Raw genomic sequence first — 13,640 nt, forward strand, 5'->3', positions numbered from 1 at the left:
CAGGGTGTACCGTGCTTTTCGCCCAAAGACTGCTGGAATAGGCTCCAGCTTCCCCGCGACCCTTCATTGGACTAAGCGGTTTCAGAAAATGAAGCTGAATGAAAGCATTCAGATAGAGAGAGAGAAAAAGAAAACTTTTTTATTATAATTATTATTATTTATTGGGTTTATTGGACGAAAAAATGGGTGAAATCAAGAAAAGGTGATGTTGCCCTAAAGTTTTAGATGCATGCTACCTATCTGCTTTTTAGAAATAAATATCTGAGTCTTCTGATATGCTCACTGGTTTGTGAGTTTTTATTTTTGTCTTGGATCTCAGTAGTCTGAACTGCATTAAACTGTTGTCCTTTTGATTTTGCGTCAAGGTTTCTTTGACAAAGTGCCTATTCTAATGTTAAAGTTCATTTTTGCACCTTAGCGTTTATTACTTAAGCATATGAGAGTTTTTTGTTTGTTTTGTTTTGTTTTTTTTGTTCTTCTGATTGTTTTGTACGTTGAGTTTTAAGTGAAAGACTGGCTCAGTTCATGCTGCTGCCTGGCTGCAGTTCCCCATCTTGTCCACCAGGTGGCAGCGCCGCATTTTCATTGGCCTCTGAGAGAATCCTTTTCCCATCATGCCTTGCGGTTGAGTCCCTGAGGACGCGGAGAGTGGGAATAACCATCAATTGAGTTTCGGAAAGGTATCCATAATGATTTATTCATCTCTTTTTATTTATGTTTATGATCTTTGCTTTATATACACATATTTAAAAAGTAATTTAAAACGTATAGCTTTTTATTTTCTGCGTTATTCATTCATGATATTTATCTTTATTGGATGTAAAGAGAGTTCTTCCAGTCATTTGCGGACGTGCAGAGACCATTAACAAGGCTTACTTTACTATATTTATCCCTGCAGATTAACGTCCGCAAACAGCTTTAAAATGTCAGTCGTAATGTCAGTTCATGTTTATTTTATTTGTTGCAAAGACAACCAGCCAATAAATTAATATTGAGCGAGAAAGATTATTTGTTTGTTTGTAGTCACTTAATTAATCTACACCAGAAATCTCAGTCACTGAAGCTGTTTGGCATCTAGTCCACCTGGACAGGGTTTAGTGCATTTTATGGGACAAAAAAACGAGACATTTTAGTCAAAATATGTTCAGTATATTTATAAATTTCTCCATAACTATTCCTCCAATTGACAAATGCAGGAAAATATGTGTTAAAAAATACAGTTCAATATTTTTTACGTATAAAATACTAAAGTTCCCACGTTTACAATGATAAAAATCTACAAAATATTAGTAATACGTTTATTTAGGAAGCTGTTTTATCTGTAAATGTTGGTGCTAAGTATGAAAATTGTTCATAAAAAGCTAAAAATATTATTTGTTCATGTTTTGTGTCAGAAATCCCTTTTCCTTTGTTTTAGCTTTATAGGCATCTTTTTAAATGTAGTTTTCTTTTTTATATTTATTATTCATTCATTCATTCAGCAGTTCATCTGTGTTTACAAGAGATTTATGAGTTGTGATTATTATGAAATGAACTTTCTTAAATCCAGTGTTTTTTCCTTTTAATATGATGTTTAAGATGTATTTAACTTAAAACCAAATTTGTTGCTCAGAAGTAATCAGATGAGGAGCTTTTGTATTGATTATTTATCAGATCGATGCAAATTCCTGTGTGCATACTGGTATTAAAGTCAGGAGTTGCTGGCATGGTGTTGATCTTCTGCAGAGATCCAGCAGGTGAAAATGTCTGACAACATAACGGAAAAGCTGAAGAACTACAGGACAGCTCCATTTGATGCTCGCTTCCCCAACACCAACCAGACCCGCAACTGTTACCAGAACTATCTGGGTAAGCTGGACAACCTGCTTTGTACTATTTTTTTAAAAATATCTGGCTTTTATCTTACTCGCTACGGTATTTTACCCCTGTAGTTTTTTTTTTAAACTTTGGTGTTTAAAAACTTTTTTTTTTTTTTTTTTTTTCTCAGTTTTAACGTATATAATTACTGTAAAATATCCCTAAAAGCTCCTGTCATGTCATCCTGCTGCAGGACTTCTTTATGACTCAAAGCAGAAAGTGCAGGAATCCCAGATTGTGTGCTACATACAGTAAAGCCCCATTTACCCTCTCGAATAAGTGAGAGCTGTCAGTCGGTTGTGTATGACTGACAATAAGAATCCTAAACTTTCTCTTTTAGCAAGGTGAAAAGAAAAGTTGGCTATCTGAATATTTTTTTGCCAGAAGGTTGAAGTCGTGAGGCGTCACTAATGATGTTACCTCTACCACAGCATCTCTCTTCACTCTGTTACATTCAGTAAGATTATCTTGAAATAAACAGTCTACAAGACTTAATGTGTTATTGCTGGTAAAATAAATAAACTTTTAAAGTTTTAAAGAAATTATTTGGCTTATTAGTTACTATACCAACTTTATGAATTATTTTAACAAATGATAAATATTTCCTTTAGGGGGCGCCAAAGTTAAAGATTAAAACTAATCTAATCTCTGATCAATGTTAATTTAACATAAATGTTTAGTAGTCTTTAACAAGAACCCCAACAATCCAGTTCTGTAACAATTTTAGCTTTTTAAAGGCTGCAATATTCAGTATCAGTGTTGCAACAACATGCATGTCTCTGCTGCAGTGTTTACACTGAGCTTGTTGAGGACTGAGGACTCAAAACAGCTGTTTTCACATGTTTTATGCGTCACTTTGAAAATGACCAGTCAGGAATGTCGTGTACAAAAACTATACTACAGTGTGTACTTATGAAGAGAAAACTTTGTTTCTTATTTTTGTTTCTGACGTCAAAATGTGGCGCAAACACCAAAACTGGAGTCACATGTCTTTGCATAATGGAGATGTGCATTAGAGGCACCAAGGAGACTGCGACTGTCCGGTGTGTGATTTACTCCAAGTGGTTCTGCAGCATCTCTGAATGTAGGCCTAGTTTTGGTAGGACATTGATCAAGATTATAGGAAAATTTGACAAGAACTGGAATCTCTATGCCCCTTTTATAGACCAAGTCCATACATGTGTTCATTTTACCCACGTATTGCTACTATCTTTCCTCCCCGTGTTTTGTTCAAACTTTGAAATCTACAGGAGCTTTAATCAGAATATAGCCGCACATCAAACATTAATGACACATAAGGAAACAAATAAAATATCTAAATAAAAGTTGCGTAATCTTTGAACATTTGGACAAGAAATCTCCACATTTTCTTCAGGATCAATAAAATAGCCGCATATTTAGAAAATTCTGCATGTGGTTAAGATGTGTTAACAGGATGTAATTAGCCGCGTTAACACGGAGCTCTTTTGAACCAATCAAAGGCTCAATCAGCATAAAATGTATCCTGAATAAAACACAGTTTGTCTGATCGGCTTTGATTGGAACTCATTTTTAATCTTATCGAGTGGTTTAAGCCTTCCCACAGGAAAAATAAGCATGTCTACATTCACTCTGATGGTTTCTGTCATGTATGTTCTTTCTGCACATGGATGTATGTTCTTTCTGCACATGCGTGACCCTCGCGGTGGTTAGATGACATGATGAGTTTTGCAAAGATTTGAAAAAGGGTGCCAGCAAAAACTGAACTGAAGGACACATGTAAGTGGAAACTCTGAGAGATTTGCAGATTATTGAGCATCTTCATGGTTGAAAGACTGAAAACGAGCTGTTCAAGTAGATATTCGATCAAATTTTTCTTCCTGTCTACCTCTTCTTCCACATCAGACCACATTGTGAGTGTCTGAAGCGTTGTAATCATACTAAATCTCTCCATTATGTAAACACACAACTTGTCAGATGAATTTACACTGCATCCATGTAAACATGTCAGCTGTGATGTCTGATGGATAGAAGAAATGTCTGTCCAGGTAAATGTATTTATTTGTTTTCCTCAGTGCAACGTGTGGAAAATATCCTTTATGTAAATGTACCAGTACTCAAGAGAAGATCCACGAAACGCTTTGAAATGATTTCTTATTCTTCTAAACAACATAGGCAATATTTAGGTTTAAATTTTATAAAGATATCTCAAAGCATGTGCAGAAAAAGAACTTCAGGAAAGACAGCAGTCATCTCTTTTAGAAAAGCTGATGATAACAGTAATGCTGCTGTGCTGCAAAACGTGCCACAAACAATCCCACAATCATCAGAATGTAGAGCTTCTGCATTACTGAGGAGAACTATGTGGTTTAATTTCTTTAGCTCTAAAAACATTTATAGTGACAAACAGAATGATCTAAAAGAATTTCACAGTGTTTTCCTCCATTTACTGTGGGACAATAATGTCTCTGCACTGGAATTTATCCAGAGAATCGAAACATACCGGGAACAGATACGTGTTTTTCAACCACTGTGCCGTAGCACACTGATGTGCCTTGAGATCATCAGGTGTGCCATGAGAAATAATCCAGTGTCACCTAATTGGTCTAACTGGTCAGCTCTGTGTTCATCCAAACAGAGAGAACAGAACTATTAACAATCATAAAAAGTCTTTTCTTTGTGTTTATATGAGTCTAATTCAGGTTATGTATACTGCTAATACAGACAGAGTAATACAGAGTTTCAACATTTCCGGTGTGTGGTGTGATCTTTACAATGAAAATAATGAACCTTGGCTCAAAGAAAAAGCTTGAAAAACACTGACAATAAAGTAAAATAAAGCCACATATTTTCTTGCATGCTATTCTGTAAAGCTGGATTTCTAAACATCGTCAGAGGCAGCCAGCATCTGCAGCATTATCCAGTATGTTTGTGAAGGCTGCACATTATTGGATAGCAGGAAAGCAATATAAGAGGTGTATAAATAAATAAAACCCCGTATCTGTCACGTCTTATAAAGAGGGAAAGCCGTCCAACCGTTCATACAGCTTATAATGATGAAGGTTACATAACCAGTGATGAATCTTCTGCAGAACAGCAGCCAAGGGTTGGAGATTAGATGTATGATGCAGAGATGATGCATGTATGTACAAAAGGCCTCCCCTGGCAATTATGATCAATAAGGTTTCCTTTTTCCATGAATCTAAGCATTCCAGCTTTAACATTTACGTATCACTGCACAAGTTTGAGTTTACACCACCACATTACCAGATGGGCATGCAGCAGTGCTGGGGATTAATTCGGTTTATGATCAGCTCATCAGAAAACCAGGTATTATAAAGTCATCACTGTCCAATATTCCCCTCTTCATGGTTTTATTCGGCATTAATTATACATCATATAGGTGTTTAGTAGGGGTGGGAAAATCAAATCGAAAATCTGGATATTTTTGCTTCACAAAAAAAAAAATCCTTTTTTTAAAACAAATAAAAATAATCCATTATAAAATGTTTATTGTTTTTATTGATCTTTCTACTTGTCTCCTTGGACATTATGGCAGCAGAATGATGGTCTGGCTACTGTGTTTTGTTTTGTTTTTTTTCTTCATTGAAATCATAAAAAATTATGAGCAAAACAAGGTTTTTTACATTTATTTTGTTTTTAATCTACAAAAATCAGCAATATCATAGAATTGTGAGAATCGCAATATCAATCAAATCGGGACAGAAGCATATGGTCACAGCCCTAGTGTTTAGTTAAGTTTTAGTGGGGTTGAAGGTTTTCCTTGCTCTGATATGTTGATTTGTCCATGAATACATGTATCTATATAACATTTATTTATTTATCATCAGGAACACGTATAAAAAACAAACAACATCAGACAAAAGTAAAATCTTACAGTGTCACTTATGCATTTCCACGCCTTAAAGGCAACTAACAATAATTCTGTCCTGTTTTTATAAACTGAAATATTTATGTAGAACTAGCTTACAAAATTGCATTTCATTTAAATTTTATTTAACATCAGTGTGGACATCAGTCCATAACAGCAATAATAAAAGAACAACAAAAACTTGTGATAAAAGATTATAAGAATCTCCATACTCGCTCCATCGCTGCCAGACAGGAGCAAGATCTTCTGTCACTTCATGTTGGCTCAGTGAATTACAATTACATTTTTCTGAGTCCATTCATCAACAAATGAATTTATACATAAAATTCCTCAATGCAGCATTATAGCCAGGTGCATTATTTGCTGCAGGCTGTAGCTGCCTTGTGGCTCTTGGAAGTAAAACAGTTTCTGAATACATCATGAAATGCTACCTGAAGCTTTTTCATTTTAGTTTGACGGTTTTTCACCAGAAATGAAAAGTTTGTTGGTTTGGTTTTTTTATCATGTACTGTACCGATGGTTGGGTGGAAAAAAAAAAAGGGGGGGGGGGGGGGTGAGATAATATAAGAATTGACTTCTGCTGCTCCTTATTTCATTCAAATTTTACTCACATTTAAAATGTGTTTTGATTTATTGAATGAAATAAATAAAGTTTAAAGAGTGCAGCATGCCCTAAAATGGCTGTTTTTACATCATCTGCACACATATAAAACTTGCATGGCAGCATACAGCACTGCCAGTGGACATCATCATCATCATCACGTAAATCATTTCTGATCATTTGTGACTTTGTTCACCACATTTAACTCGTCCTGCTGAATAATATGAAGGAAACTTAAACTTCTGCTTCTTGGTTTTGGAAGTCATGACAACGTTCTGTTTAGGGTTACATATGTCATACTGCAAACCTTTACCTGCACAGACTCGAAGCAGCTGCTGTAAAGCAGCACTGCAGAGACACAGAATGATCAGATGATTAATCATGCAAGTTTTACATCCATTACATTTCCTAGGAAACTCCTCTGTTCATATATTATATTAAAAAGCTGCCACCTTGACAAAACCCCATGGGCTTCTGGAAATGCTGCAGATATGCTCCTGCCACATTTAGCTTCCACAGATGCAAAGGAACCCCTCACACTTCCATTTTGGTTTTATAATTTACAATAATTAACTCTGTCTAAAGCTTTGGAAGCATCTAGAAAACACTGTAGTATTATTTTATAGGGCTGTGACGATATGCTTTTGTCCCAATTCGATTCTGATTTTTTGGGTGCCGATTCAATTTAAATTGCAATTCTCACAATTCTCCGATATTGCTGATTTTTGTAGATTAAAAACAAAATAAATGGATCAAACTTTTTTTTTGCTCGTCAGTTTTCTTCATTTCAATGAGGAAAAAACAACACAGTAGCCAGATCATCATTCTGCTGCTATAATGCACAATATTACAAGTAAAAAGATCTATAAAAAATGACAAAAATTTTACAGTGCATTAATTTTATTTATTTGAAAAGAAAAAATAGATTTTTTTTAACAAAAAAATAGATTTTAAAATTGTGAAGGGAAAAAAATCCAGATTTCTGATTTTTCGATTCGATATTCCCACCCCTATTATTTGACTATTATTACAGAATAATAATCCATCTGTTTGTTCATCTTCTAAGCCAACAGCAACTTCCTTTCTCTGTTTCTCCAACAGACTTCCACAGATGTAACAAAGCTCTGTCGGCCAAAGGCCAGGACACAGCTCCCTGTGAGTGGTACCGCCGGGTGTACAAGAGCCTCTGTCCCATCAGCTGGGTGCGTCTCTAGAAAAGCACTTTTTAATAGAAACCACAATCTCATGATGCTACGTCATGCTTTGTTACAAAAACAAATTGTATAAGTTAAATATTTCATCATTTAAGACCTGCATGAATGTTTCTGACTCAAAGCATGATCTTCCCTGCTTTTTGTCTTTTCACACAAAACATATCACCATCTGTCCACTGCACAACCTGAACGATCCAACTCAGTTTACTGGCATGTAATAATAGTTTTATAATTGCCAGTATAAAGGTGTGTTTGTGAATAAATCATGTAGGTTATTTTATTTGTTGGGATCACTGCAAACCTAAAATAAAACCAATGTGAGAAATGCTTGATGAAACAAAATGGTAATTCTTGATTTAGTTGCAGATTGGGTCATGTCATACGGCAGTGCTTTATCTAACTGTGTGTTTTCACCCTTTTCTGATGATTTCTTTATCTCTCTTACAGGTTAATAAATGGGACGACCAGTTGGAGGCAGGAACCTTTGCTGGGAAGATTTGAAGCGCCATTCCTCCTGATTTATTTTCTCATCTTTAAATCTTAAAGTCACACATTTCTAAATGTACAGAAGCATTTTAAGTTAATAAATAATGTTCCTTTAAACCATGTTGGTATAATGATATAACCCAAACACAACTGTGTAAACCTATAGAGGACCATATCGCCAGACTTTATTACTGACACAAGCAGTTGGCGGTAAATGTAGTCAGTAGAGGTCTTTAAGTCTTAAGAGTCAAAGTAAAATAAGTAGCCAAGGGATGTTGCTATTTCTTTCTGTGACCGCTGTTGTTTTTACATCATTTCTGGATTACTTTATTTACTTATTTGTTTTTCTTTTGCTGCCTTTGAGTATTTAATATAAAGGACCAGAGAAAATTTGAGAGGAAAACAAATTTTATTGTCTGGCAGTATTTAAGACTAAATATGATGTGCAAAGAAATAAGTATCCACAAAATGTCTAAATTTATTGATTTAGATAAATATTTGATGAGCAAGCGTTTGTTATAAAGAAAAAAGACTGAAATAGTAACTAAATATTTGTGTAAAAAAATATATAGTGGGTAAAAGCAGTTTAAGCCATATGAATATGACTGACATTAGAAAAATTAGATGAGATTTCACTGAATCACTGATGTCTGTTGTGTCAGACTCCTGACCTTTTGACCCTTTGACTATATATGCTTCATACCAAGGCAATCCATCCACCCATCTATTCTCCACCCCTTCTGACCTTCATACCAAGGTCAAAGAAGAAAAACAGGTTCATTAAAAAAAAAAAAAAAAATCCAGGAATCATTAAAGTTTTAGTGACAGAAGGCCAAAGCATCATTTTATTAGTCCAACTCTCTCCAGTACTGTTGCTGGAAAGGAAAAATAATTTATGATTAGTTTCAACTTTGTGTACATTTAGTCAGATTTTACTGTGAAATTTATTTACGACTCAAAAGTTTCCCTCCTTTTTGTTTTAAAGCTTGACATGGAACTTACTCAGAAAACACGTACCTGTGACTAAGTCCGATCTCTGAAAGGATATCACATGCAAGATTGCAAAGGAGTTGACTACAATCTAAATATAAAGCCTCTGTAGCGGCTCTTGCGGTGTGTCCTAAACCTTAAATTAAACCTTTGTGATCTTGGAAAGAGAAGAGATTTCTGGAGCTGTGTGGTGATGGAAGTAGAGCAGTTTATACCAGAAGTGGTTGGATTACAGCGTCTGTTGTCATGTACACTGAAGAGTTTGTTTATTTATTGCCATGGAACAGAAATATGTTCAACTCGTCCGAGTTTTACACAGATATCTGATTTTTGTCACCAGTAAATCCTGATGTAACTGCAGTGACTGCATGGATTTACTGCTATGAAAATTTAGTTTTGTCATGTTGACATTTTTTATCTTATTTGCAGATAGAGAGAAAAACTTCAAAGTAATCTTAATTTTTTTTATTTTTTGACAACTTGAGTAAAAGTGACCTGCATTGCGTGACTATAGTTGCCCCAGCAACGGGCCGCGTTGCATCAGCATCCGCAGCTTCAGTCACCCAACGCCTGCTGTCAAGGTCGCCAGCGAGAGGCATCATGGGAGGACGAGGAGGGGGTGGGGGTTTTACAATCTCACGATGCTAAGCCCTCCCCCACCCCCACCCCCCCCCGCCTCCTCTACGCATGCACCCCTTCCATTGTCAGCCGAGCTGACCAACTAACCGAATAAAGGCTGCGACCATAATAGGACATAGAGGCCGCCTCATCCAGCCGGGTGCGGTGCTGATGCACAACAGTCATGGGTTTTAGCACGTAAAAGCAGGGAGGGGGGGCAACGTCACGGCATCCCAGCGTTGCCGTTTCCTATAGGCTGATGAGAATCGAAATAAATAATGAAAACAAGTGCGTGAGGTTACGTGCATTCCTCATCGCAGCCCCTGTAAAAGACGGAATATACGGGAAAAGGAGGCACCGCGCTGCAAAAACTGGCTGCTGCAGCTCGCTTGAGGGGTCCTGGTGTGTGGCACTGAAGTCACGACAGGTGAGTGTTCGTCATTGGGTCGTTTCTGCACGGATCTGGGGCCATGGTGAGCTTCAAATGGGCAGACATGCATTGTTTGACCGACATTAGACTGCAGAAGTGAAGGATTATTGTGTATAACTGCATCTAGCCTGCTCAGCTAACACATCATATTGGATGTAAATGATTTGTTTTCTGAAGAGAAAAGGAGATGGAGCTTTGTTAAGTGCCACGGACAGCGACTAATGATGCTTGTCCGTCTCCTGCAGCTGTGCGCGCCGGTGGGTGTGTCCTGACAGGCGTTTTAACCACCACCTGAAGCTCTTATCTTCTCATCATCTCTGCATCCGGCAACTTTTACTTCCTAGTACTTGCCAAGCAACATTTCTGAAGATGGAGGAACAGGCAAGTGATTTTCTGTCTGCACTGTGTGTGATCCACATTCATTAGGCCGATTTGCTGTTAGTTGGAGTAAAACCGCAATGAAACAAGCGTGAAAAAAGAGTTGCAGTTTATTCTTTACAGGTCCAGATTTCACTGATGTTGGCATACATGATTAATGCACGTGCAAATCGTGTTTCTAACTAAAGTCGGTGTCTAAGCAGATGTGTGGGCGGGTTTCAGCCTATAAAGTATGTGTGCAAAAGCATGAGTCACCCATTTGCAGCACATATGTGTGTTAGCTGTGTTTCAGAAGAACATTCAGTCTGTTTGTGGGAGCTTTTCATGATGTATATACATGTATATATATATATCCACATACATACACACTACCAGGCAAATGTTTGGACACACTTTTACATTAAATCCAATGGGAAAGTATATCCAAAATTTTGACTGGTACTGTATATATACATTTATCATATATCATATATCATATAATAATAATAATAATAATAATAATAATAATAATAATAATAATACCATATATATATATATATATATATATAAAACCTAGTGTTGTGTCAAAGAAAGAAACTCATTTGGTTTAGCTCCAATTTGAGCTCTACAACCTGATTTAACTCAAATCAGCTGATTGAAACCTTCTAGGAGTCTTGTATGTTGATCTGGTGCTGATGCAGGTCAGATGTAAACGTGTTTTTGCATGTGATGGTGTGTGTGGAAACTGAAGGCTGTGTTTATGCTTAGAAGGAGTGTTCTTTGTAAGCATGCATGCTGCTCGCTGATTACTTTCGACCTATGTCAATAAAACTCCAAGCTGCTGCTATGGAAATGGGTGAAAGAGGGGGATGGGGGGGGAGCGGGGGTTGGCCTCGGGAGAAAAAATGGACATTCGTGAATAGATGGAGAGACAGATAGGACTGTGAGCTCCAGGCAAGCCCAGTCATTTTGTTTTAAATGAACTTAGAAGCGGAAAGATGCCGCGTTAGTATCGTCAGTGTGAAGAATAATTACATGAGATGAGGAACAGCACAGCTGTGTTGGTTAAAGATTCATCTTCTATGTTTACTCTGCAGATTCATCAGTTTCATTTCGTAAAAATGTGTAATAACTGAAACACAACATGCAATCAAACTGGATTTGTATTCTTTTGGACTAATGTTAGACGACGTCTCCAAGGCACCAGTTGTCATGGTAATGGAGCATCCGTTGATCGAATCTGCCTGTTGCTGCAGGCTTCTAGCAGCACATTAGTGTAAAGTATTTACAGAAGGTTCCTGTTTTTATTGAACCGGCAAACATTTGCTCCTGTTTGCTTATGATCGTCTTTCCCCAAAAAGTAATTCCATCGTTCTCATGTTTGAAGCAATGTGAGTTAAATGTTTGAAATTCACAATGAAAGTGGCTTCACCAAAATACAGAACAGTCCGGAACATTCTCCTCTCCATAAAATGTTGTGAATAATAGATGTAAACAAGGAGCGATAAAGAAGCTAAATTGATATTTGTATTGTGTACATCTGATGGATCACCATCCAAGATATTATGGAACTATCATGCCTCTGAAAAAAACACACAGAGTCAGTGGGAAAAAGCTGAATCTCAGGGTGAATATAAAACCTGATCAACATCTGTGTGATGGGTGTGATGTGTTCTTCATATGCCATGCTCCGGGTTCTTACCTCCAATCCTGTTACTTATAAAGTGATGATGACTGAATTGATTTTGGCCCACTTGTCTTTACAATGTTTCTGCAGAGCTCTCTAACGGTCCCGCCCCATTATTTAAACCCAGCTAAAGTCTAAAGCACAGCATTTCTTCTGCTCTTTTTCAGCCATTCTCCTGCCGCGTTTGGCATCGTTGTTCTGATTCATGGCAAAGTTTAAGATTTCACAGCTGAACAAATGGCCCCACATTTGATTCTGAAATATTTTATGCATACAGAGGAGTACATGGTCGACTCAATAACTGCAAGGTGTCTGGCTCTTCTGGCAGAAAATAAATGGATATAATAAAATTTTGCAAATACTTTATTAATATATTGTTTTGTGAAATTAAAAGTATTAAATTACTTTTCAAAACAATATTTAATCACCACTCATCTACCACCGTGCTTTATAGTTGGTATGACATGTTATTGATGATGTGTGCTGTGTTTGTCTATGTGTTTTTATGCCTGCCCTGTCATTACTTTAAACATTGTCATCTGAGGCCTGCAGAGATGCAGCACCGAGGCTCGTTTTGCTGTTGCACAGTCTGACCTTCGGTATACTCTCTCCAACATCATCTCCTGCAATGATTTGCCACTCACATTTGTAAAAAGTCTTCTTTTTTTTTTTTATACAGATTGATGCAGTTGCAAATATTTGGGGAAATTGCTTAAAATCTGCTGATGATGATCTATCAAAGTACATTTTATTAGCAGCATCTGGAGCAGTAATCTGTGCATATATTTAAGTTTCATTATCTCGCAATACATACATCTATAGAATTAGAAAAAAGTACCCCAGTTATTTATCTCTACTGGATTTTTAATGCTAATTCTCACTGTTTTGTTGCTGAAATTTTTGTAAAGCAAAACTTAGAAAAGTAATGAATAATGTTCTAGATTAAAGTATTTCCATCTCAGGGTGAATACTGAGATACTGGGAGAATAAATGCAAGCAAAGCCTTGCCAGACACACCCAGAGCTTTGAGGTTCTGATAGCCGACGGGTTAATTGATCGTCGTTAAATGTCATCTAAATCCTGTGGGAACGAACCTGAGTGCTGACAAAGAGAGAGGGAATAAAATGGTGAGAAGGCTATTAGCAGAAAAGCTATTTCCCTAGCCCCCCTGGAGCCTTTGAAAATGGCAAACAGCATAGTATAAAAATATTTTATCAAGCAAAGAACGGCTTATACTTAAAGTGCCACTGGACATTATTTCCCAAAGCGAACATGGTGGGTGTTGTTGTGGACAGGCAGTTGACATATAATACATGAGATCCTGGCCTGAGAAGAACAGCAGGAGACCCCCATTTAAACCCCCCACCTCCATTCTGCCCAGACTTTGTCTTATTGCCGTCTCTGAAGGTGTTACTGATCATTTTCACCTCTCAGAAAAGAGGAACCGCCTCTTCTGCTTTTGTTCTCTTGCCCCCATCTGGTATTACCAACCTAAACTTTGACCTTGTTTTAGGTTTTTTTTGGTCAAA

General features: G+C 36.9%; 1 protein-coding gene across 1 annotated transcript; it reads left to right on the forward strand.

Moving 5' to 3' along the window:
• Nucleotides 1-1,742: 1,742 nt before the first annotated feature.
• On the forward strand, nucleotides 1,743-8,044 carry LOC306769669 (cytochrome c oxidase subunit 6B1-like; the record flags this gene model as incomplete). Its single annotated transcript, XM_079258358.1, has 3 exons — nucleotides 1,743-1,848; nucleotides 7,431-7,531; nucleotides 7,991-8,044. 3 exons carry the CDS (start codon nucleotides 1,743-1,745, stop codon nucleotides 8,042-8,044), a joined length of 261 nt encoding a protein of 86 aa, XP_079114484.1.
• Nucleotides 8,045-13,640: the final 5,596 nt, after the last annotated feature.

This window comes from Telmatherina bonti, assembly GCF_933228915.1.
Source record: "Telmatherina bonti genome assembly, chromosome: 19".
In the NCBI taxonomy this organism is placed as follows: Eukaryota; Metazoa; Chordata; class Actinopteri; order Atheriniformes; family Telmatherinidae; genus Telmatherina; species Telmatherina bonti.